Here is a 27,802-nt window from a genome sequence, read left to right as displayed (position 1 = left end):
CACCTCTTCAGGGTGATCAACTTGTTCTGGAAGAGGATTGAAGGAATCAGGCAGAGTTTCTGCTCATAACCTGTAAATGCCCTCAAATGGAAGAATGAATAGATGAATAGTTCATTGGGAAAATGCATGGCTTTCAAATTACATTGTGGACTTGGACCTCTGTCACCCACCCAAACACACACACACACACACATACACACACACACACACAACCTTCTATTTTCACTCAGTGTATCTTCATCTCATGTTCTAAAAGATAAAAATAGTTTTGTCTTTCCCGAGAGCATTTAGAATAATACTCAACTAGTGATTTTTCAGTGAATTTAAATTATCACAAAAAACCCCTCTGCATTGACTAATTTTAATACCAGATGTTCACATGCTAATGCCACTGCCTTATGACCATTTCCTATCAATTCATTAATTGCCAGCTGCTCGGGCAAACAAAAAACACAGCTAATCAGATGGTATTGGGAAAGAGCCAAATAACCACTTCCTACTTAAATTTCTTACCAGAGAAAAATATGGCACAATGATATTACAAAGTTTCCCACAAATACAGAAAAAAATGCTTTGTAAGATACTTAAATGTCGAATAAGAAATAGGTTTCATACCAGTCAGGTATTTTAACTATTTTGTTCTCAGTATTGTCAAATTAATAATAATGCAATTTTCAATTCATGTTATAGCTATATTAGTTATTAGCTACAAATGCTAATAGCTGAGCCAACAATAGAGGGATCTGAGCCAGGCCTAAAGACTATGTGCCTGGTGTAACAATATTCCCAAACTAGCTTCTGCCAAAAAACAAAAACAAAAGCTAACAACAACAGTAACAAGAACAAAAACAAATGTGTTCACAACTTGTAATGTCTTTTCAAGTTTTTAAATTAAAGTCTGCATCACTAATGCTCATTTATGTTGGAAACACTCCCAAACGTTTAATATCCAATTAATCATTAGTTTTCATTCATTCATGCAACAGATACATATTGAATCCTTAATGTACCCATTGGAGATGACAGGAGAGCCTATCGTTATTTTCATATGGCATTTAGATTCTTATAGTTCAAACTAAAGACAAAATAATCCACATGTAAACATTCAAAGACAATTTAAAATAAAATTCAAAACAGATCAATTTTGATAATAGAGTCATCACCCATTTTCAGTCTCCACCAGAACCCTAATCCTTTTTTAGAGGCGATGAGATCAAAGCAGCCATTACAGGTAAATGAACACTCTAGAGGGCTGGCTCAATACCTGTATAGCATATGCATCCAATGGTGGGGGAACTCTTGGTCCTGGTACTAAGAGGTTACACAGAGGAATGTGTATAGGGGGAATTATTCCTTTCTCAGGCTAACTTTTGACTATGATATTGATTTCTACTTATTACTATTTCTATGTGGATTCTTGAGTGTAAAACATAAAATAATATTAGTTAATATACACTGAGTATTTACTAGGTGCTAATTAGTGATCTCATTTAATATCTTGTTAACACTATAAGATAAGTACAATTATTATCCCCATTTCATTGGGAAATGAGGCAAACTGAATTACAGGTAGATTAAAAAACTTGCCCAAAGTCACATAACAAAGAATGGTGAAATCAGGATCAAATACAGGCAGACACCCTGACCTCAGAGCCCATGTTATTACCCATTATGCAATACTAGAGGCTTGGTGCATGAATGTTTGAATGTTTACATGTGGATTATTTTGTGCACGGGGGTCCCTCAGCCTGGCCTGCACCCTCTTGCAATCCAGGACCCCTCGGAGGGTGTCTGACTGCCAGGATTGGGCCTAAGCTGGCAGTCAGACATCCCTCATGCAATCCAGAACCGCTGGCTCCTAACCAGTCACCCGCCTGCCTGCCTGCCTGATCGCCCCTAACCACTCGCCTGCCTGCATCATTGCCCCTAAAGCCCTCTGCCTGCCTTCCTGATCACCTCTAACCCCTCTGCCTGACTGCCTCCTACACACTCCACACTGAGGATCGACCCCACAACTCAGGCACATGCGCTGACCAGGAATAGAACTGTGACCTCCCGATTCATAGTTTGATACCAACCACTGAGCCACACTGGCCAGCCCAGTTTTATGATGTACACTTAATTCAAATAAATGCAAACATAGAATAAAGTATAAAGAAAATGAGATCAATTTTACAGAAAGTAAAATATCAAAACATTTGCTCCCAATTCCTTTGATGAGAAATGCTAAACACTGGAAATTAATTATGACTTATACAGTCAGTCATTCACTAATTTGATATCCTCTGTCATATAGTCCTAATATTTAAAGCACATACTGCAAGACCAGCTTCCAAAGGAATTGTGGTCACAGTCTTATGATCAGTGACAAAGCATAGGCATCAAAATATGCTAACGAAGAGTAGAAAGTGTTTAGATGGATTCTGAAATCTTGTTTCAGTATCAGAGTGTTTTGTTGTTTTTTATTTCTAGGGACTGTTTAAAATGATATGAAAAAGAGGAAAATTTTACTGGAAAGTTCAAAAAAATTAAAGGGCCCAGCCAGTGTGGCTCACTGGTTGAGCATCGACCTATGAACTAGAAGGTCACAGTTTGATTCCTCGTCAGAGCTTGATCCCCAGTGCAGGGCATGTAGGAGGCAGCCGATCAATGATTATTTCTCATCATTGGTGTTTCGATCTCTCTCTCCTTCTCCCTTTCTCTCTGAAATCAATGAAAATATATTTAAAAAATAAAAGGTATGCAAATAATTAGAATTTAATAAACTTGGTATCACCTTTGGTGACATTTCATAAATTTTAATAAAAATTAAGACATATTTCTGGAATTTTTTGATAATGTGTCCTAATCTCTTACTGTGTATTTCAAATTTTTGATATAGATTTGTTTTTCTACAGCTGTGTTTTAAATTGAGGAAAGTAGGGATATATAATGGAAATATTAACAGCCCTTTCAATACAGAGATGTTGGCCTAGGTGACACTACAATCACATTGGATTGCATATGCAATGGACAGAATGTCCGTCTCCCCCAAATTTGTATGTTGAAACCCTGATACTTAATGTGATGGTATCTGGTGATGAGGCTTTTGAGTGGTAATTCCTCATGATGGTGGAGCCCTCATGACAGAATTAGTGTCTTTATAAGAGGCAACAAAGCGATTTGTTCCTCCTCTTTTCTCTTTGGCCATCTGAAGACATGGTGAGAAGAGCTTTCACCAGGAATGGCATTAGCAGGCACCTTGATCTTGAACTTCCCAGCCTCTAAAACTATGGTGGCTCAGGAGGATGCTAACAAAATATCATAACAAATACCATAAACTAGATGACTTAAACAAGAGAAATTCCCACAGTGAAATAAGGAAGAAATAAAATTTCATAGTTATGACATTTCCTTCTAAATATTAAATGGTAAACTTCTGAACATTCATATTTTGGAAGAAGAGTTTATCTCTAAATAGTAACTATAAAATATCCGGTGACTTCAATTAAAATATTTTGGTAAAACAGTGCCTGATACTAACTTAAATATGTTTTTTTTATGCCAGACTGCTAGTTTTAAAAAAAGTCTGTAAATGTAAACAGAATTAAAAAAAGTGTTTTTGTTTGAATGGTTCTTTTATGCTCCAGGTAGTAGTATATGACAAAGATTCAATACATAGCTTTGCCTACTGCCTGCGGGATTCTGATAGATTGAACTTTGAAACTGTGATTCATGAATAAGCACACTGAAACAAATTTCTTTTGAAATATACATCAACAGAGGTTTGAAATTTCTGCCCTTACAGTTGGATGTCATATAACTACTATCATGTTCACTGTTCTTGAAAGAAAGAGTGAAACTGTTAAACATATTGACACCCATTTGTCAATTAATTAGATTTTTATCATAGTATTTCCTGTGAATTATTATTTTAAAACTAATAATGTTACCATTATACAATAGTGCCCTAGCAAAAACAAACAAAACTTGGTAACTATGATACAAGCCTCTCACTATTCACTGAATAATTATTTTAAAAATATTTTTTCATTTCTTTAAAATATATTTTCATTGATTTCAGAGAGGAAGGGAGAGGGAGAGAGAGATTGAAGCATCAATGATGAGAAAGAATCATTGATCGGTATGCCCCACACTGGAGATAAAGCCTGCAACTAGGCATGGAACAGACTATCAAACTACAGCGGGAAGCCTGGGGAGGGTTGGGGGGCAGGAGGGATGGGGAAGAGATCAACTGAAGGACTTGTATGCATGCATATAAGCATAACCAATGGACATAAGACACTGGGGGATAGGGGAAGCCGGGGGAATGTCAAGAAGGGGATAAAAAGGAGACATATATATTAAATGGTAAACTCTTTGTAATACTTTAAGCAATAAAACAAAATTTTTACAAAAAAGAAAAATTTTGAAAGATTAAAAAAAAAAAAGCCTGCAATTAGGGCATATGTCCTGACCAGGAATGGAACCATGACCTCCTGGTTCATAGGTCGATGCTCAACCACTTAGCTATGCCGGCTGGGCTAAAATATTTTTTTCTTTACTTCCCTATCATCCTCTGATGAAAATCTACTTCTATAGATTTGAATATAAACTTTATCAAAGGGAATGCAAAATAAATATATTGTTTTCAACTGATTTTATTAAAAACTAGAGGCCCAGTGCATGAAATTTGTGCACAGGTGGGGTCCCTAGTCCTGGCCAGTAATTAGGGCTGATTTAGGCCTTCAGGCTGCCGGCCAGGGCCTTCCTTCCCCAGCTACTGGCTGCTGGTGGTCAGCGCACATTATAGTGAGTGATCAAACTCCTGGTCGAACTCCTGAGAGGACACTGCATATTATATATATATATATATATATATATATATATATATATATATGAAATAAAATTCAATTTTCTTGAGCATGTGTGTAATTGCAGGACTTAAGCATGTGATCAAATGCCAACTTTTAAAAAGTAGCACCCAGTTTTATGTTTATAAGTGTTCTGTCTTTTTTTATAAAGTTTGCATTAAAATAGAAAAATCAGCAATAAACAAAAATATAGTTATACTGTTTTAATACACTAATAATATTTGGATTATTTAAGGAGAAGACAATTATGTTTTCCCTTTCCATCATCATCAGCACCAATGGTTATCTAAGTCATGAGTGGCAACCCCAAGTACCTCTTTGCATTAAGTTCTCAAAGCTATCAAAAGTCCAAATATTCAACCAAAATGTAGCTGATTCAGTTTAAGTTAATAATCATTAAGAAAACTAATTGAATGTACTTTTGAAGAACCATAAACATGCCTCTACTGAGTGTATTTTGTCATCATTTCAAAACAGGTATGAAAATTCCATTAAACCATGCTTTGTTTTTCAATAGTTTCCCAGTTTTATGTGGGATCGCATATACTTAGTAGACAGCTGGTTTCAAAATCATAGGAAACTTGTTCCGTCTTTTAAATAATGTCTGTGGGGGATTTTTTCCCCTCAAAGACAACTCTGATTCCTGGTTTATGCACTGATCAAATATTCAAACAGCAAAGCTCTTATATTAGTTAGGATAGACTGAGGGTAGGAATCACACTAATACTTAGCCATAGCAATATAGAGAGTGTGATACAAATTTATCAAATTTATCAATAATTTTTCTTTCCTATGAAGTTTATGCTATAAAATTTCGTCATTGTTTTAGAAGATCCCAATACTGGAAGCTAATTTAAAATTGAACAAAAATCTCCAGAATCTCAAATTTCTTCTGCCTTCACTTCTCTCAACCCTATGTGCATCTATTACAACATATCAATAATGCAAGGCCCAGTGCAAATCCATAAACTATAATGCCTTTTGTGACTCCCTGCCCCTTCTCTTCTCCACACAAGGTATATTCTTTCCCTCCTCCAAATTCCAATATACTTGTCTTTTTAGTGCAATTTACATGAGTATTTGTTGTTGTCTCACATTTAGTTTGTGATCCCTGGAAGTTGGGTACTATGTCTTATTTTATCTATTTCCCATATTGCCCAATATGACATTTACAAATTTACAAGTTGAATACATAATGTAATAAAGAATCAATGGGTTTCTCTGATTAACTATAACTTTGCTCTTATATATCCTTATGTTATCTCCTCACATAAAGAAAAAATGTATTAAAAAGGCTAGTTTACATGATACTTGGAGAGAGGGCATGTGCCAAATTAATAGGAGACAGAAAGAGAGATTATGAGATGTGATTTGTTTCATTACCTGGTGGTTATGAAATTTTGAAAAACAGTATTATCATTGTGATGATGTGCTCTAAATTATCACAAATATTTGCTTAATGTTTCAGTTTTTAACATATGTATATATATTTTTAAATATTTTTATTGATTTTAGAGATTAGGGAGAGAGACAGAAACATCAATGATGAGAGAGAAACATTGATTGGCACCTCTTGCATGCCCTACACTGGGGATTGAACCCACAACCCAGGCATGTGCCCTAACTGGGAACCAAACCATGACCTCCTGGTTCATAGGTCTCCCCACAACCACTGAGCCAGGCTGGGTGGGCTTTAGCTTTTATTTTACTCATATTATCTCCAGACAGCCAATAACATAAGAAGAATAAATTAGTATTATGATCTTTTCTTTTTTGCAGTTGAGGAAAATTTTCAGGCAGATTAAATGTCTATACAAGGTCATTCAGCTCTTAAGTTACAGAATCAGAATTGAAACTCCAGTTTGTCTGACTACAAGGCTTGCATGGTATGTACTACCACACAACTGCCTTTAAAATATCAAAAAAAAATATAGTGTGTACTTTATTTCACCCCATCAATGTGAATTGTTTTTGCATACTTTTCTCTCTGGTATTAGTCTGGCCAGGCCTCCCAAACACTGTGCTCATTATTGAAAGAAATGAATCCTGAATTAAAGGTGAGATTTGTGATCATGGAGTGAAAACAAACAGCAACAATAAAACAACAAACAAACAAAAAACCAAACATCTCAGCAATCCTAATCATAAATCAAACCCATCAATACTATATGCTAAGCAATGAGTCAATGAGTTTATGTTTTTACTGAAGAATCAGTAGTATTGCTAGTATTTTATCAAAATGTATATGTAATTAATGCCTTTGTCCTCTTCTAAATCATCATTCTTACCTTTATAACAGAGGCCCCAGCTCTAGAGAGTGGGCTGTGAATCTGAGCTGCAGCAGCCATGTTGGCAATAGTATTTAGATGGTTCATCTGATTCATTGCCATGGCAACTGATGCAGGAGGTAAGCTGACTGGAAGTAGAGGATGAGGCATCATCATAAATGGCAGATCTAGCCCTAAAAGAGACAGTGCATGCTAAATTATTACATTTGTAAAATTATTTTGACAAGGTGAAATCACATCAAAATCACATGCAAAATTGATGCAAAGAAAAAAATAAATTTATCTCATTGGATTTCTTAAAAATCAACTTTTATTATATTCTAGTATCTCTTTGAGTAATTAATATTACTTATGAGCTTTAATATTGTTTATAATTTTAAAATTGACCTATTTCACATACTACTATTTATTTTTTAAAATATATTTTTATTGATTTCAGAGAGGAAGGCAAAGTGAGAGAGAGATAGAAACATCAATAATGAAGGAGAATAATTGATTGGCTGCCACCTGCAGCCCCCTACTGAGGACTGAGCCCACAACCTGGGCATGTGCCCTTGACTGGAATCGGACCTGGGACCCGTCAGTCTGCAGGCCAAAGTTCTATCCGCTAAGCCAAACAGGCTAGGGCCATACATTTCTTGTTCTTACTCTCACTCCCAAAGTATTTATAAGATGCAATCTGTTTACACATAGACACAAACAAAAATCTTTAAGCCAAGCCTCATTCCTTATCTAGCTAAAAGAAACAACTACCATTTTAAATCATCATAATATATTGATGTGTTCATAGTTTCTAGCTTAATACTTTCTTCACAAAACATAATAGCGGTACTGGTAAGACAGGATGTAGATTCTCTAGACTCAGAATTATTGAAGGAATTAAGACTTGGAATACGTTCTACCCTGTAGTTATAAATCTTTAACATGTATGCCTATAGCTCAAATTTGAAGCCTTTGTCAATAAGAAATTACTTCCCTATCAAATGTCAACCTGTTTTCCAGTTTAATATAAATTTCAAATATTTTGAGCAGTATCTAGAATTCTGTTTTTTTTTCCTTATGCAAAGTGAAATAATTTCATACATTTTAAATTTTTAAAAGAATATTTCTCAAGTATGAGTCACATTTACACTAGTGGTAGCCACGATGTGTCATAATGAAAAACGTAACACATTAAAAGAGTTGTCTAGTTACAACTTATGTCTTTGAGAATTGTGAGGAATCACCTTTGACCAGAGGCTAGGGAAAGTTAGCTTAACATAATGCATGCTAACATGGCTACAGTAAGGAAACCATAGGACTTTACAATGTATTTTAAACTATTGCCTTGACAGTAATCTTGCATTCTTTTGGACAGAAGCCCAGAAACCAGTAATCTTTAACAGATGTTCTAAAACATCCTTGCCTATAATTTTTCTAAACTATTACAGATTATATAAATTCTATTATAGGCGATATTTATGTTGGTTTTACACACAATAATCAACTATTAATAACATCCCTTTTTCCTCTTTGCTATCCCTTAAATTTTTTGCCTCCCATATCACAACAGCAAGTGAAGAACAATGAATCAATAGGAAGTATATTCAGAGGCCCCCTAAATTTGATACCTCAATCAACAATAACAGTAATACAGACAAATACTCAAAACTCATATATTTGGGACAAAAAGGAGGCTAGAAGGGAGAAATAATGTTAATTGATTTGAGATACATCTCCTAGGTTAAGCAATCATGGCTGAATTAAATCATGGCTGAACTAACAAAAATAATTCAAGGGCAGCACAATGAAAAAAAAAAAGACACTTTCAGATATGACAGGTTTCATACAACACTAATGTGAGCATCTCAATGAATAAGAACAGTCATCAATATTTCTGCTAGAGATAGCCACAAAATGCAGTTATCAGAATTACACAAAGATTAAAAAATAGCTAGAAACTTAATTTCTGCATGGAGTATAAGAGGGGAGCATACTCTGTACTCCCTATTGGTCCAAGTTCCCAAAGAATATTTTAAAAAGTATTTTAAATGTTTACCCTATCACTTAACTTATGACTATCTATAAAACTATAAATCTTTTCTTTTCAGAGGCAATCTACCAAACCAAACTTTTCAATTAGGAAACATTTCTCCTGTGATTATTAATTTATTAGAGAAGCTTCAAAACTGTAAACACTGAATTCAATTGTCCTTCTGCACCCCCTTTTAAAGTAGAAGTTTATTTTAAGTTAGTCTTCCAAAATTACTTAGATGTATATGCATTTTTTACCTTACCCATCATACAGCTTTGCTATAATAATTGCATATCCCATAACATACAATAAATTAATCACTGCTTATGTTTCCCCTAAAACCTTCACTTCATGTTCAACATTAGCAACTATCAATGACCTAAATAGGTTTCTATATAAGGCTCCCATTCACCACAAACCTAAGATAATTATAAACTTAAATTCTTCATGTACTCAGTGTTTTAGTAGCAAATTGATCAAACTCTAGATGATAAGTAGCCAACTGTGCCTCCTTTTAGCACTCAAATCTATCTATCTATCATCAATCTATTTATCTATCTATCTATCTATCTATCTATCTATCTATCTATCTATCTATCTATCTATGAAAGCCTAAGCAACCTTTATGGTAGAACAACCAGAAGGACTGGTCACTGTGATGCGCACTGACCAATAGGGGCAGACACTCAACACAGGAGCTGCCCCCTGGTGGTCAGGGTGCACCCACAGAGGGAGCGCCACTCAGCCAGAAGCCTGGCCCACGGTTGGCGAGTGCAGCTGCCACAGCGGAGCCTCTCCTGACTCTGTGGCAGCACTACCAAGGCATGGCAACAGGCTCAGCAGATGGGATGAGTGCAAGCGGTGGGGTGCCTGGCCCCTATTCGGGTTCCTCCCTGGCTGCCTTCTGCTTGGCACACTGCTACATCCCCCGAGGGGTCCTGGACAGCAAGAGGGATGTCCGACTGCTGGCTTAGGCCCGATCCCAGTGCCATTCTCTGTAGAAGGCAGTCAGTTTGAACAACTCAGTGACTCAGGGAAGGGCAAGGAACTCAGGGTGAGCCTGCCTGCTCGCTTGACTCTCCCACTCGATGGTTTTCCCAGGACAGACTGTGGTGACCCAGCCTGTGCATGTGTAGCAGCTGCTGAAGCTCAAGCAGCAGGCTGTGCAGCAGCAGAAGGCCATCCAGCCACAAGCCAGCAGGTGAACATCCCCCAAGGGGTCCCAGACTGCGAGAGGGTGCAGGCCGGGCTGAGGGACCCCCATCCAGTGCATGAGTTTCATGCACGAGGCCTCTAGTGTTTAAATAAACCTTTGTTCAATTTATACTTTCCTTAACAGTGTAATAATTTTTCCTTATTCTCTAAAGATTTTCAGCATCATCCAGACACCATCTGTCTGTATTAAAGCATAAGTATACTTAAAGTCCAATTGACAGGCAAACTAAATGCAAAGAACAAGCACAATATAACAGCCCATTGACAGTTTTAAAATCTAATTCATCCAACAATTCAAATGATCATGAAAGACTTAAAGGTCACACTTTCAGATCATGACCTGCAATAACTAACCATCATTTGACTTTACTACCCTATACTCTGAGCTAATATTTACATTATGGTACACTTGAGCAGTCACCCCACTTGAGTTACACATGCAAAGCATATGCAAATATTGAGTTATGTAAGTCAACATTTTTCCCAAAGATGAAAACATTAAATTGAGAGCCATCAATAGTATACAACATTCCAGAAATCTGGCTCATTCAGTCAAATGGGAGAAATATACATACTTTTTTTTAATATGGTAATGAAAACAAATTCTTTTTAAAAATTACCAAAATATCTCATCTTTTTCCTGTCAACAGCTCCTATAACTTTTATGTAAGTTCATCACATCACTTCCTCCTAACATAAAGACTAAAAACTTCAGTAATGCTCTAACCCTTCCTCTAACATACCACATTCATTCAATTTCCAAGTCATGTCGACCTCTGTAATATCTTGTCATTCCTACAGTCAGGCACCAATTCCATCATACCTGGTTGGTACTCTGTCTTCCTGGTTGGTTTCCCTATGCTGTTTCATTTGCTTTTCCAAGTCAATTTTTATACTTTCAGTGGCTACTTGCTGTCTCCAGAATAAAATGTAAGTTCTTTAGTTTCATGTTAAATTACTTTTCTAGCTTTGATATCTCAATTTATTTCTCTATGTATACTGCACTCTGGTTTCATTGTGTCCCATAGATTTTGTATTGTGTTTTCATTTTTTTCCAGAACATTTTTTTTTTATTTCTTCTTTGGTAACCCATTCCTTGTTTACTAGCATGCTATTTAACCTCAATGTGTTTGATTGTTTTGTTTTGTTTTGTTTTGTTTTGTTTTGTTTTTTAATACAATTGTGATCTGAGAAGATGCTTGGTATGATTTCAACCATCTTGAATTTGGAGAGACTTTGCCTATGACCAAATATGTGGCCTATCTTTGAAAAAGTCCCATGTGCACTTGAGAAGAATGTATATTCTGTAGCTTTGGGGTGAAATGTTCTAAAGATGTCAGTTAATTCTATCTGATCTAGTGAATTATTTAGGATTGATGTTTCTTTGCTGATTTTTGGTCTAGAAGATTTATCTAGTGATGTCAATGGGGTATTAAAGTCCCCTACTATGATTGTATTGCTGTCAGTCTCTCCCTTGATATGTTCCAGAAGTTTGTGGGGTTTTTTTATGTATTTGTGTGCTCCTGTATAGGAGGCATATATGTTTACCAGGGTTATATCCTCTTGTTGAATCAATCCCTTTAGTATTATGAAGTGATCTTTATCTCTTGTTATGGCCTTCACTTTAAGGCCAATTTTGTCAGATATAAGTATCACTACCCCAACTTTTTTTTTTTCATTTCCATTTTCCTGAAAACACTTTTTCCATCCCTTCACTTTCAGTCTGTGTGAGTCCTTTCTTCTGTGATAGATCTCTTGGAGATAGCATATATATGGGTCTTGATTTCTACTCCATTAAGCTACTCTATGCCTTCTGATTGAAGCATTTAATCCATTTATGTTTAAGGTTATTATGGATTGGTACTTGTTTGTGTCCATTTTTATTCATCATGCCTATGTTCCTTCTTCCCTTCCTATTTCTTCTTTTTACAGCAATCCCTTTAGTCCTTACATTGCTGGCTTGGTAGTAATAAACTACCTTAGCCTTTATTTATTTATTTTTTTTGTCTGCAAAGCTTCTGAGTTCACCTTCAATTTTGAATAATAGCCTTGCTGGATAGGATATTCTTGTATTCAGTCCCTTGCTTTGCATCACTTTGTATACTTCATTCCATTCCCTTCTGGCCTGATGTGTTTCTTTTGAGAAATCAGTTGATAGTCTAATGGGAGACCCTTGTTAACTTTCTGTCTCTCTCTGGCAACCTTTAAGATTCTTACTTTGTCATTAACGTCTACCAATTTAATTACAATGTGTCTTGCTGCTGGTCTTTTGGGTTCATCTTGTTTGGGACTCTGTGTGCTTCTTGGACTTGTGTGACTTTTCTTCCCAAAGTTAGGGAAAAGTTCCTTTAGACTCTCCTCCTCCTTTTTTTTAGTTTTTTTTTTGTGTTTTTTTTTCCAGTTGCTTCTTTGCTTGAGTGTTTTTTCTACGTTGTCTTCAAACTCATTGATTTGGTCCTCTGTTTCTTCTAGTCCACTGTTGAAACCTTCCATTGTGATTTTTTATGACAGTTATATCATCCTTCATATCCTCTTGATTCTTACACATGTAGGTGAACTGCTTATCCAGACATTTGAGCATCCTTATAACCATTACTCTGAATTCGTTCTCTAACAAATTGCTTGCCTCCATTTCATTTATTTCCTTTTCTGGTGATTCCTCCTTTTGTTCAATATGGGGAATTTTTTCTCTCCCCATTTTCTGTTCTTTTGTGATTATTTCCATGTATTATATCAAATTGCTATGTCATCCACATTTTTGAATTTGTCTTATGCAGTAGATGTTTTGTGAGATCCAGTGGTTCAATCTCTCAGGTCTTGGGGTTTGGGTATTCTAGGGATGCCCCCTTCTTGAGACATTTGGGTTCTCTTGATGTAGTTGGGTCTTGAATGTTATTGTCCCATTTGTGGATGGAGTCTCCTCTCAGGGTATCTGGTTCTATAGCTTGAAATCTACCACATCGTGACAACTGTTGTGGAGGCCCTTACTGAACAGCATAAAATACAACAAGACAAGACATGATACAGAAGGAACAGAACACAAATGTACACATGACACCTATAACCCCAGTAAAATTGACCATCAGAGAAAAGAGAATTAGGAGAGACAAAAGAAAGCAAAAATGATAGCAAAAAAAGAAAGAAAAAAGAATGAATGTGGGGAGAAAACAAATAAATAAACCAAAAATTGCAAATAAAAACACCCAGAAAAAGTGGGGTACAGAATCTGTAGAGGCAGAGATTAAACACAGAAAATAAGCTTAAGGAATTGGATAAATAGGGGAAGGGACACAGTTTAGTGTAGAGGAGGGAGACCAAGAAGGAGTGGATAAGAAGAAAAAATTTAAATGTTTTAAAATTATTTATTTATTTATTTATTTATTTATTTATTTATTTATTTATCTATTAGAAAGGAGACTAGAGGAGAGAGCAGATAAGCTTGAATTTAGTAAGTGAAACTAATTAAAAATTAGGAGAAGAAAAGAACAAGAAAGGAGAGGAAAAAGAGCAAAAAAAATGAGTAGCAAAGAAAGAGAGAAAAGAAGGTAAATGGAGTAGGAACAGGGAAGAGGAAATTAGATATTTAAATAAGCCAACAGAGACTATCTTATATAATAAAAGCCTAATATGCTAAGTGTCCGGTCGTCTGTTCAACCAATCAAAGTGTAATATGCTAATGCTATGCTAAGGCTGCTCAACTGCTCCCTATGATGTGCACTGACCACTAGGGGCAGATGCTCCAACTGGTAGGTTAGCTTGCTGCTGGTGTCCAGCCAATTGGGACTGAGTCAGGAGCAGGGCTAAGCCATTAGTCAGACATCCCCTGAGGGCTCCTGGACTGTGAGAGGGCACAGGCCAGCCTGAGGGACCCCCTGCCCCTGAGTGCACAAATTTTGTGCAATGTGCCTCTAGTAATAATAATAACATCAATAAAGCATATAAGAATGATCAATTTTTTAGAAGGGGGTAAAAAGAAAGGAAAGAGGAAAAATAAAGTGGGGAAAGAAGAAAAACAGGATGAAAAAGGGAGAAGTGAGGAAGAACAACATGAAAAAATGGAAAATTAAATATCAATAAAAATATAAAATAAAATAATACTAAACATTTTTCTTTTGTAAAAAATATTTTAAAAATGAAAAAGTGAAGTGTCGGTCACTACAGCTGTGTTTTCATGCCCATGTGGGCTGATTTAGGAACCCACACTTCTGTTCTGTCTGCCACTTCTGGACTTCCTGTTAGGTAGTTAGGTGCTGATCACTGTCAGGCACTGTCTTTTGCTTTTAGCACCCTGTTGAAGCTCCAAACGATCCACTGCTCCTCTGTTTGTATCTTTCTCCATGGGCTGTGGCTGCAAGAAGTTGGGACCATTCTGCCAGCTTTTCCTATCTGCCAGCTGCCAATCTTAATCACTCAAGCTTTAGGGCTTTAGGTGGGGGGTCATGCTGTTTCGCTTTCCAGGAATCAGATGGATGTTTTTTTTTTTTTTCTCCTTTACCTGAATTATTTCTCCATGAGTGGCCCAAAATATTACTCTCACCTTGGTTGGTCAGAGATCCTTGTTGGAGACCAATGGTGTTGGCTGGCATCCTGGATGTTTTATCAGTCTGGTTGCCAAAATAGTGAGGTGGATTGGCCTCTCTTCCAACCCAGTCACTGAGGGCTTTTGGGGGGCTATTCTTACCCTTTGTTTCCCCTGTATAGCTCCAAATGCTGGCAGGATGTGGCAAGCTGTATTACCTTCCTTGAAGCTATTGGGAGGGGCTAGTTTTTCAGAGGAGAAATGGCCACTTAGGTTTGGAAGGTTATGAATGTCCCAATGCCTGAGTCCTGGTCACGTCTTCCTGCCCTGCTTCCCTCACCAGCCTCTACTCAGGCACCTCAAGTCTGTGCCTCTCTCTGCACACTGCAGCTTCCAGTGAGTGTTTGCAATTGAAAAGTCCTATGTTCTGGGTTTAGCGCATAAAAGCAAATGCAAAACAAAAGCAAGACAATCACAAAAACGTAGGTCCCCACCCCTGCTCCCAGCTACTTGGGCCATTTTTTCAGGCTGCCTTTCAGGGCTCAGTTTTTTGTGGCTGTGGTCTTAGGTTGAGATTCCCAGCTGCCTGCAGCCCTGTGTCTTTTCCTTTTCTCTATTATGTTAAATGATTTTTTTGTATATTTTTTGCCAACACCACACTATCTTGACTACTGTAGGTTTATAGGAAATCTTGGAGTAGGGTAGGATCAGTTGACAGACTTCGTTTTCTTCAATGTTGTGTTGGGTATTTTAGGTCTGTTGATTTCCATATAAGCTTTAGAATCAGTTTGCTAATAACTATAAAATAACTTACCTGGATTTTGGTTAGGATTGCATTAAGTGCATAGGTCAAGCTAGGAAGAACTAACACCTTAATGATAATGCATTTTCTTATATATAAACATAGAGTATTCCTCATTTACATCGACACTATTTTACTACATTCATCAGAGTTTAATAATATTTTTAAAGATCATATAAATATTATTTTGTCATGTTTACACCTAAGTATTTAGTTTTTTTGTTGCTAACTACAATGGCTTTGCATTTTTTATCTCAAAAAATATTTTTTCATTCCCAGTTTATAGGAAAGCAATTGACTTTCTATAAACAACCATGCCATAATCCTTTATTAGTTCCAGTAGATTTTTGTCAAAACTTTTGGATATTTTTATATAGACAATCATGTTATCTTTGAATAAAGACAATTCCTTTGGGATTTGTCATATTATATTAGCTATGACTTCCAGTACAATGATGAATAGGTGTGTTGAGAGGAGGCATCCTTGATGTTCCTGATCTTAGGGGAAAAGCACATAGTTTCTCACAATTAGGTGTGATATTAGCAGGAGAATTTTTTGGTTGACTTTGTTTATCATGTTGAGGAAGTTCCCCTTAATTTCTATATTTCTGACATTTTTTATTAAGATAGGTTATTTTATTTTGCCACACCCTTTTCTGCATCTATTGTTAGAATCATATGATGTTTCTTATTTAGCCTGCTGATGTGACAGATTACATGAAGTGATTTCCATAGTTGAACCACCCTTGCATAACTAGAATAAATCCCACTTATTTATGGTTCATAATTCTTTTTCTACATTGTTAGATTTGATTTGTGAATATTTTGTTGAGGATTTTTACATGTATGCTCATGAGAAATATTGGTCTATGGTTTCTCTTACTTGTACTGTATTTTTTTAGTTTTGGTAATTGGGTAATGCTGCCATTATAGCATTCCTGGTACTTCTATTTTTTGGTAAAGATGTAGAAAATTGGTATATTTTCTTCCTTAAATGTTTGGTAGAGTTTACTAGTGAAGCCATCTCAATGTGATGCTTCCTATTTTATTGAGATAATTTCTTTAATAGATATAAGCCTATGCATGGTATCAAATTCTTATTGTATGAATATGTGTATATTAAATATTTCAAGTAATTGGTTCATTACGTTGGGTTATCAAATTTGTGGATACAGAGTTGATTATCCTTTATTATCTTTTTAATACAATAATATCAGCAGTGTTGGCCCCACTTTAATTTCAGATACTAGTATTAATACGTTTTTTCTTCTCTCTTTTTCTCAGTTTGCCTGGATAAAGTTTTATACATTTTTAAATACTTTCAAAGAACCAGTGTTTTCTTTCATTGATTTTCTCCTTTGATTTTCTATTTTCAACTTCATTGATTTCTGTGCTGGTTTGTATTAATTACTAGAGGCCTGGTGCACATCATTTGTGCACTGGAGGGAAGAGGGTCCCTCAGCCTGGCCTGCACCCTTTCATAATCTGGGAACCCTCGGGGAATGTCTGACTGATGGCAGTCAGTTGGACATCCTTAGCGCTGACGAGGAGGCGGGCCGCTGCACTTGACAGCCGTCAGCCCAGCTTGTGGCTAAGCGGTGCTCCCCCTGTGGGAGCTCACTGACCACCAGGGGGCAACTTCTGCATTGAACGTCTGCCACCTAGTGGTCAGTGCACATCATTTGGTTGATTTGCATATTACCCTTTTATTATATAGAATTTCCTTCTGCTTTGAATTTAATTTTCATGTCTTTTTCTAGTTTCCTAAAATAGGAAATGTGGATTTTATCTCTTTTTGTTTTACTCATCCATTCAATGCTATAAATTTCTAAGTACTGTTTTTGCTACATCCCCAAAATTTTGATATGACATATTTTTCATTTACTTTAAAATATTCTTGAGATTTCTGCTTTGACATATTTCACTTAGAAATTTGTTGTTTAATCCCCAAGTACTTTTTTTTATGTTCCAGTTGTCTTCTTGTTATTAATTTTTAGTTTTATTCCATTATGACTGAGACTAGTTTGTATGATTTCTATTAATTTAAAATTGTTGAAGTATCTACACTAATAAAAGAGAAAGATGAAAATTAACCATCACTCCATCACTCTGCCACTCCATCATACCCACAACCTACGCCTACCAGCCAATCAGGAACGAGTATGCAAATTAACCCAACTAAGATAGCGGCGGCCACAGAGGTGGAGCGAGCAGGAGGCTTGTGTTGCCCCAGGAAATAGAGAAAGCCAAGCTTCCTGTCTGCCCTGGCCGGCCCTCAGCTCCGCTCAAGGCTACAAAGTTTCAATTATAGAAGATAAATAAATCCCAGATACCTGCTTCCAGCAGGCCATTGCCTCTGCTTAAGGAGGGACTGGGAGCCTGGGTTTCCAAGGGCAACCCAGGCTTCCAGCCAGACCTGGGCTGCACTCAAAGCTGCAAAGTTTCGATTATAGAAGATAAATAAATCCCAGAAAAAAAGGAGAGGCCGGGAGCTTAGGTCGCCAGGGGGCATGGCCAGCCTGAAAATGGCCATCAGCCCCTAACCCCAGCTGGCCAAGCACCCCAGTGGGACCCACACCCTGATCCAGGGCAGCCTTCAGGGTAAACCAGCTGACCCCCACCCATGCACCAGACATCTATCCTATATAATAAAAGGGTAATATGCAAATTGACCCTAACAGCAGAACAACTGGAAATGACTGGTCACTATGACACACAGTGACCACCAGGGGGCAGACACTCAATGCAGGAGCTGCCCCCTGGTGGTCAGTGTGCTTCCACAGGGGGAACTCTGCTCAGCCACGAGCCAGGCTGATGGCTGCCAGCACAAGCGGTGGTGGTGGGAGTCTCTCCTGCCTCCTCAGCAATGCTAAGGATGTACGACTGCAGCTTAGGCCTGCTCCCCGCTGGCAAGTGGACATCCTCCGAGGGGTCCCAGACTGTGTGAGGGCACAGGCCAGGCTGAGGGACCCCCCCAAGTGCACAAATTTTTGTTCACCAGGCCTCTAGTATTTTATAGACCAAAATGTGGTCTATCTTAGTGAATGCTCCATGTAAATTTAAGAAGAAAGTGTTTTTTTTCCTATTGGCATGCTTGTCAGTTCAACTATACCCTTCCTAACTTTCTGCCTACTGGATATATCCATTTCCAATAGATGAGTATTTAAGTCTCCAAACTTTATACTGGATTCATCTATTTCTCCTGAAAGTTCTATAAGTTTTTGCACCATATAGTTTGACACTCTGTTAATAAGAGAAAATACAATAAGGCTTATACAATTGTCCTTTTTGTCATTATATAATGCCTCCCTTAACCCTAAGAATCTTCTTTGTTTTTGAAAACTCTTTTGTTTGAAATTAATATAGAGAGTCCTGCTTTATTTTATTAGTGTTAGAATAGTATATATTTCTTTAATTCTTTAATTTTAATCAATATGTGCTTTTATATTTATATATTTTATTGATTTCAGAGAGGAAGGGAGAGGGAGAGAGAGATAGAAACATCAATGATGAGAGAGAATCATTGATCAGCTGCCTCCTGCACACCCCCTACCAGGGATCAAGCCTACAACCCAGGCATGTGCCCTTGACTCAGAAGCCGACACTCCATCCACTAAGCCACAAAAGCCAGGGCTACACTTTTATATTTAAAGTGAGTTTCATATAGACAGCATAAAGTTCAGTGTTCCTTTGTTATCCACTCTAACATTCTCCATTATTATTGTTGTTGCAGGTTTGTATTGCTTTGTTTCTTGCTTAACACATGATTATATAAAACTAGAGGCCTGGTGCACAAATCTGTGCATGGGTGGGGTCTCTTGGCCTGGCTGGCAATCAAGGCTTATCTGGTGGCCAGCTGGCAAGAGGGAGGGACCCCAGGTGGTTGGCAGTCTGGCCCCCTGATTGGGGCTGATTAAAGGACCAGCTGGCTGCAGGGAGGGGCCTCAAGAGGTTGGCTGGCTCAGGGAGGAAGGGGCCATAGGAGGTTGGCTGTGGGAGTGCACTGACCACCAGAGGGAAGCTCCTGTTTTGAGTGTCTGCCCCCTGGTGGTCAATGAGTGTCATAGCAACCAGTCATTAGGTTGTTCAGTCATAAATGTCACTTAGGCCTTTATGTATATACTAGGGGCCCAGTGCACAAATTCGTGCATGTTGAAAGGAGCTGTGGGCCACAAGGCTGTGGTGGCCACAGGAGCGGGTCTTGGCCCATCCTTTCCACCCCCACCCCGCCCCTGTTGCCACAGCACTCAATCTCCTATCTGTAGGAAGCCCTGTTCCCACTCCCATGCACTGATGGCTCTGGCCCTACACGCATCCACTGATGGCAGAGAGTGACTGGGGCCGGTGCCAGCAGTGGGTGCGAGTGGGGCTGGCGCCTCCAGTGGGTACAAGCAGCAACCACTGCCCGGATCACCCCTCAGGAGCAGGGGGAGGTGGAGAAGCCCTCAGGGGTGATTGGGCTGGCAGTTGACATTCTCACCTGCTGATGGTGCCGAGCAATCAGGACTGGTGCTGGGCACCAGCAGTGGGTGTGAGCGGCAGCTTCAGCCCAGACTTCGGGTGAGAGCGGGACCAGTGCCGGCAGCAGGTGTGGGTGGGCCTGGCACCAGCAGCAGGTGTGAGTGCAGGGTGGAACCATGGCATGTGGGAGCAAAGATTTTTAGTAACAACCAGAGGCTCACCCCGATGACAGCAAGCAGTGCCCCACTTTGTTCTAGCACCCTCACTCACCTGCTCCACCATCCCACCGCAGCTGGTGTCCACCATATTCTATGCTCTGCCACCTGCTGCGAACAACTGCCATGTTCTGCATGCACCTCCTGGTGGTCAGCACATGTCATAGCAAATGGTTGTTTGGTTGTTCCACAGTTTGGTCTATTTGCATATTAGCCTTTTATTATATAAAAAGATATATGTTGCATTTATTTATTTAATATTTTTTTACTGATTTCAAAGAGAAAGGGAGAGAGAGAGATAGAAACATCAATGATGAGATAGGACCATTGATTGGCTACCTCCTGTATGCCCCACACTGGGGATTGGGCCAGCAACCAGGGCTCGAACCGTAACCTCCTGATTCACAGGTCAACGCTCAACCACTGAACCATGCTGTTGGGCCTTATGTTGCATTTAAATAATGGCAGAGACATCAACATCCCAGGTCACTTGAGGACATGGGACAATCTATGCTTTCAGTTGGTATATTTTGTACAATAATATTTAAAGTGATTACTTATAATTGTATAAGGATTTACCATAATTGTTATTGTTTCCTATTCATTTTTCTTCTTAAAAATATTGTCTTCCACACTTTTGTTATTTTCTCTGGTGTTATGTGAGCATTTTATATGATTCCTTTTTCTTTTGTCTCTTATATTAATTATACTTCTTTTAAAATATTTAAGTGGACTTTCAATACTATGTTGAATAGGAGTGGTAAGAGTGGACACCTTTGTCTTGTTCCTGATCTTAGAGAAAAATCTTTCCACTTTTCACCATTGAATATATTAGCTGTGGGTTTGTCATATGGTCTTCATTATGTTGAAATTTGTTCCTTCTATGCCTAATTTGTAAAGAGTTATAATCATGAATAGATGTTGAACTTTGTCAAATGACGTTTATGTGTCTATTGAAATGATAAAATGATTATTTTCTTTCATTCAATTAATGTAAGGTATCATATTGATTTGCATATGCTTAACCATCCTTGCATTCCTTGGATAAATCCCACTTGAGCCTTTTAATGTGTTGCTGAGTTCAGTTTGCTGGTATTTTATTGAAAAAAATTATATGTATATTTTTCAGGAATATTGGTTTATTTTTTTCCAGTAGTATCTTTTTCTGATATTAGTATCAGGATAATGCTTGCCTCATAAAATGAGTTTGGAAATGTTCCCTCCTTTCAACTTTTTGAAGAGTTTGAAAATTATTGGTGTTAATTATTTTTTAAAATATATGGTAAAATTCACCATTGAAACCATCTGTTCCTGGGCTTTTCTCATTTGAGATATTTTTTATTACTGATTCAATGTCCTTACCAGTAATTGGTTTATTTAGATTTTCTTTTTCTTTCTGATTTAGACTTTTTGAGTTGTAGTTTTACTTTAATATATTCATTCAGTAACACTCTTTTTCTCTTTATGTAGATCCAAGTTTCTGACCTATATCATTTTCCTTCTCTCTGAAGACATTCTTTTAACATTTAGTACAAGGCAGATCAACTGGTACAGTTACACATTTCCTCAACTTTTGTTTGACTGAAAATGTCTTTATTTCTTATTTACTTTAAAAAATAAATTTCTCTGGATACAGAATTATAGGTTGGTGGGTATTTTTTTCTTTCAACACTAAATATTTCATATCACTCTATTCTTGCTTACCTGGTTTCTGAAGATAAGTACAATGTGGTTATTATCTTTGTTCCTATATGGGTAAGGAAGGTTTTTCTCTCTCTGTCTTCTTTCAAAATATTCTCCTTGTTTTTCATTTCCCAGTTTAACTATACTGTAATCTATATAAAGATAGATAGATATAGATCTAGCTAGCTAGCTATTACCTATCTATCTATCTATCTATCTATCTATCTATCTATCTATCTATCTATCTATCATCTATCTATCTATCCATCCATCTATATAGCTATAGCTATAGATATATGTTAGTGTTTTCTGAGACTCCTGGATCTGTAATTTGATATATCTTGTTAATTTTGGGAAAATTTTAAGTCATTGTTACTTTATTTTTTAAAAAGGATTTTTAAGTTGATTTTTTTTAGAGAGAGAAACATAATGTGAGAGCAGAACATCAATTGGCTGCCTCCTGCAAGTCCTTCACCAGGGATCAAGCCCGTAACTGGGGCATGTGCCCTGACAGGGAATCGCACTTGTAACCATTCTGTGCATGGGATGATGCCCATTGAATTGAGCCACATCAGCCAGGGTGAGTCATTGTTACTTTAAATAGTTTTTCTGTTACATACCCTCATTCTTGTTCTTCTGGTATCCCCATTACATGTTGTATACTACACCTTTTGTAATTGCCACATAGTTCTTGAATATTCTGTTCTTTTTGTTTGTTTGTTTCCTTTTTGTTTTTTGCTTGGTTTTTCAATTAGGACTTTTGATTGACATATCTATAAAGTTAAAAATTATTTCCTAAAGCATGTCCAGTGTACTGATGGGCACAGAAAAAGCATTGTTCATTTTTTTGGACATTTTTTCCAGAAATATTATATTTATTTTTTAACTATTTATTGTGAGAGTGTTATAGATGTCCCTCCTTTCCTCTCCCATTGCCTCCCTCCACCCAGATCTCACCCTGCCATAGGCCTTCACCATTCTATTAATTGTGTGTGTGCATGGATAATGCATGTATGCATGTAAGTTTTTGGTTAATCTGTCCTCATTCCTCCCCCTTCCCTCTGAGATTCATCAGTCTGTTCCCTGTCTGTGGCTCTACTTTATTCATTTTGTTCATTAGATGCCTTGTTCATTTATTTTTATTTTTAGTTTCAATTGTTGATAAATATGTATTTATTGCCATGTTATTATTTTATTATTAATATTTTTAAATCTTTTTTTCTTCTTAATCTTCTTCTTAAAGAAGACCCTTTAACATTGCATATAATATTGGTTTGGTCATGAGAATTCTTTTAGCTTTTTCTTGTCTTTGAAGTTCTTTATCTGTCCTTCAATTTTAAATGATAGCTTTGATGGGTAATCTTGGTTGTAGGTCCATGCCTTCTATCATTTGGAATATATATTTCCTGGTATTCCCTTCTGGCCTGCAAAATTTTTGTTGAGAAATCAGCTGATAGTTGTATGGGTGCTCTCTTATAGGTAACTGCTTTTTTCTTGCTACTTTTAAGATTCTCTCTTTGTCTTTAATCTTTGGCATTTTAATTATGATGTGTCTTGGTGTGGGCCTCTTTGGGTTCATCTTGTTTGGGATTCTCTGCACTTCCTGGACTTGTAGATCTATTTATTTTACCAGGTAAGAGAAGTTTGCTGTCATTATTTCTTCAAATAGGTTTTCAATTTCATGCCCCCTCTCTTCTTCTCCCAGCACCCCTATGATGCGCATGTTGGAACACAAAGTTTTCCCAGAGGCTCCTTACAGTATGTTATATTTTGGGATTTTTTTTCTCTCTCTCCTGATTGGGTGTTTTTTATTTCCTCATATTTCAAATTCTTGATGTCCTCTATTCTATTATTGAGTCCCTGTAAATTATTATTTTTTCAATTAGTGTATGCTTCATTTCTGACTGGTCCCTTTTTATGTTATTGATATTCTCACTGAGTTCCTTGACATTCTCACTAAGTTCCTTGAAGCTATTGTTAGGTTCCTTGAGCATTATTATAACTCTTGTTTTGAACTTTTTATCTGGTAGTTTTCTTGCTTCTATTCCATTTAGTTCTTTTTTTCTGGAGATTTTTCCTTTCCTCTCATTTGTGACATATTTCTTTTTCTCAGCATTTTGGCTACTTCCCTGTGTTTGTTTCTACGTGTTATGTAGATTTGCTATGTCGCCTAGACTTGGTACAGTCACCTTGTGTAGTAGATGTCCTGTAGGACTGGTGGCTCAGCCTCCTCAGTCACCTGAGCTGGGCACTCCAGTGTGTGCCGCATTGTGAGGTGTGTGTGCTGTCTTATTGTAGTTGAGCCTTGATTGAATTGGATTACTGGGAGGGGTTGACACACAGGCCAATTGGTTGTAGGGATTGGGTATGACTACAGCAGAAGAGCTACTATGCAGGAGCCGATCCTGTGGTGCAGAACTTGCTTCAGTGGGGCTTTGGTGCTCACTGAGTCTGCCCCTTGAGTGTACCACTAGTGAACTTGGTTCATTTATAATCTGGCAAATGAACTCAGGTTGAAGCTGACCACTGGGTGTACTGTCTCTGGGGCCTCCTGGGAGGTGCAAAGTCAGCCTCTGCTTGTTCCCTGACTGGGGCCACCCAGCATGAATTACAAAGCAATCTGCAATTGGCTGCTGCTTATATTGATCTTAGAAGTACCCAGGAGAGACCAAGCTCTGAACCTGGTTGTGCTGCCACCAGTGCCGGGCCTGGCGAAACTTGTTGGAATATAAGAAGCATGCTGACACCAACTGCTACTTTGTGTTTTCTTTTTTGTTTGTTTGTGTTTTTGTGTTTTTTTTGAGACTTTAGGAAAGTCCCAAGCATGAGACAAGAGAGACCAGTTGTATGGAAAAGCCATTGGAAATGGCTTGGATGAGCCTACAATTAGGGAGGAGTGGGATCTCAGGATATCACCAGGATGGGTTGAAAAGTGTGAGCCAGGTTGATGGAGACTTAGATATGGCAGCCTATGGGCTCTGTTGGGGGAAGGGCTCAGCAAAGGAACATTGGCCTTTGCTAGCACTTCTGTCTGGGAGATAGCTGCCCCTCCAGCTCTTTCCTTGATTCCAGGCAAGTTAGTTCCTCCCCAAATGTCCCAGGTTCCTTTCAAGCTGCTGCCCAAGCATCGGAACCCAGAGAGAGTGGTTTTGTGTAAGATGAACTGCCTGGGACTCCTGCAGTCTCTGTGTCACTCAGCCACAATCCTCACTGTTTTTTAGAGACCAAAGCTGTGGGGAGTTCACATCCTGGCACAGGAATCCTGGGCTGGAGGCGGGGGGGGGGAGGGGCTGGTGTGGGGCATGGACCCCTTGCTCTTCACAGGAGGTCTCCACAGCTAAGATATCCCTCCTGATTTTAAACTGCCACACATGGGTGTGGGACCAGCCAGTTCGAAATTCTGTCCCACGTCTCCTTTCCTCCTATCAGTCTCCACATGCTTCTTCTTTAGTTCCCTAGTTGTAAGACTTCCGTTCAGCTAGATCTAGATTTCAGGTGGTTTTGAATGATTGTTATTCTATATTTTAGTTACAAGTTTTGATGTGGTTTTGTTAGGCAGTGAGTATCCAATGCTGCTATCTTGAGAAAGCTGTTGGACACTTTTTTATTGCCAAAAGTTTCTTTTAATTCTTTGAATTTCCACCTTTAAATTTCCCATCTGTTTTTGTATATTTTCTAGGTTTTTTTTCATTCTATTAGTATATTAATTATTGTTAACTTAAATTCTAGGTTTAATAATTTGAAATATCTACTGTAATTTTGGTTTTAATGATTGCTTTATCTCTTCAGACTGTGTGATTTTTTTTTGCCTTTCCCATAACTTTTAATATTTTTTTGTTTACAGCCAATAATGATGTAGTGAGGAAAGGTAACTGCGGTATACAGGCCTTTAGTGTAAGGTTTTATGTTTATCTGGCTGAGAGATAGGCTGTGTTTCCTGTTTGCTATAGCTGTTGTATTAATAGTTGTAATATACTTCCCCACCACTGTCTTTCATTTTCCATAGAGAATCCATATTAAATACAACCTGTTTTCCGTTTAATTCACTATTATTATACAGAGTCATATTGTGGAGATGGTAAAATATGTAGGGATGATAAGCACTCTATAATTTTATTATTAGTCTTAGTCTCTTAGAGAGCCTGTGTCCTTAACGCTGTAACTTTCACAAGTGCTACTCAACTTTTTTCCCTTGTAGGTGAGACAGGAAGGCTAGAGGGACCTAGAGTTGTGTGATTCTCTTTTCACATGCAGAAGGCTAGAGGTGTTGGGGCTGTGTAATTCCCTTCCTTCACATCAGTTGCTACAGGATTTTGGAGTTTAGTATATCCATTTCCCTAGATCAGCAAGGCTCTGATAATACCAATTAGTCTGGATAAAATTATTTCCTTTGAGGGAAGGCATTTTTTAAGAAGAAGATAACACACTGGGAATATTTTGATATGGTTACTTTTCCTCCCCTCCTCCCCCCACCCTGCTGCCAGAATCATAAGATCATAAGTAGGATTTTCTCATGTCTTCACTTGGAAAACCTGATGGGGCTCCTGGAGGTATAAATCATGAAAGTGTAGGGACTCCCTAAATACCTTTAAAGCTATTTTCACATTGAGTCTTCATCACTCAATTACTCTTTAAATGCTCCTAACATATCCAGCTGTTGCTATTATTCCCTATATGCTATCGTTCTCTGCATCTGCCTATATTTCCTGTTTGGGGGATAGCTGGGCCCTGGGAACTCAACCTGAGATGGATTTAAGAGTTGTTGATTCTTGACCTACTAGTTTGGCTCAGTGGATAGAGCATCGGCCTGCGAACTCAAGGGTCCCAGGTTCAATTCCGGTCAAGGGCATGTACCTTGGTTTGTGGGCACATCCCCAGTAGGAAGTATGCAGGAAGCAGCTGATTGATGTTTCTCTCTCATGGATGTTTCTAACTCTCTATCCCTCTCCCTTCCTCTCTGTAAAAAAAAAAAAAATCAATAAAATATATATATTTTTAAAAGAAGAGTTGTTGATTCCACTTTTTTATTGTTATGAGGACAGGAGTGACAACTTCTAAGCTCTACATGTCAAACCATAAACCAGAAGTGTAGAGAGTGCCTGGGAAAGGCCCCTGAGCTGATTGTTGTCTGAATCCAGTGGCACCTGGCAGAGCCATGCCCTGGAAACATACCTTGCCAGAAGCAGGTGTGTTGTCAGTCTGACCTTTAGCTCAGGTGCCAGGGGGTGGATTTCATTATCTAAATCCGGCAGGCACCAGGAACAAACACAATTATCGGGGCCCATCCAGAAGTGATGATTACAAAGAAGCCACAAGAATGCACATATTTTCTTTATCTTAAACTTTAGTAAAACTTCCTGGTATCTTACTGTATAAAATAAATGCGCTGTATCAGCTCTGGGTCCCTGTCTCTCCATCAGAGGACAGCTGTCCCACCTGGTCCCAGCTTTCCCTACTGTTTTTGTGTCTGTCTCTTTCATTTTTTCAATCCCTCTTCGCCCCTACTCAGGACTCCTGTACACTCTCTAGCCGTGCTGGTTGTGGAAAAGAGAGAAATATTTATACAGAAGTCCTGTAAACTTCTCTCCTTTATGACATGCCTACCTTAGTCAGTCCTTTTTTGACTTCTCATAACATATTTATAACTTTCCTGGCATTAATTTTGTTTGCCTTTGCTTAATTAACATTCAATTTTTGTGGGAGATTTCAGTCTTGAGATTCTAACTTCTTTACAGTAAGACACCATAACTTA

General features: G+C 38.0%; 1 protein-coding gene across 1 annotated transcript in view; it reads right to left on the bottom strand.

Annotated features, from left to right (window-relative positions):
- Positions 1–27,802, bottom strand: part of DACH2 (dachshund family transcription factor 2) — a 728,400-nt gene that overhangs the window by 123,753 nt on the left and 576,845 nt on the right. Inside the window, exon 6 of the mRNA XM_036304194.1 lies at positions 7,142–7,314. Coding sequence (XP_036160087.1) covers positions 7,142–7,314 — 173 coding nt within the window. The remainder of the gene's footprint in view (positions 1–7,141; positions 7,315–27,802) is intronic.

This window comes from Myotis myotis, unplaced genomic scaffold (genome assembly GCF_014108235.1).
Source record: "Myotis myotis isolate mMyoMyo1 unplaced genomic scaffold, mMyoMyo1.p scaffold_m19_p_4, whole genome shotgun sequence".
Classification (NCBI taxonomy): Eukaryota; Metazoa; Chordata; class Mammalia; order Chiroptera; family Vespertilionidae; genus Myotis; species Myotis myotis.
The sequence above is the reverse complement of the archived record's forward strand: the minus strand, read 5'-3'. Positions and strand labels throughout refer to the sequence as shown.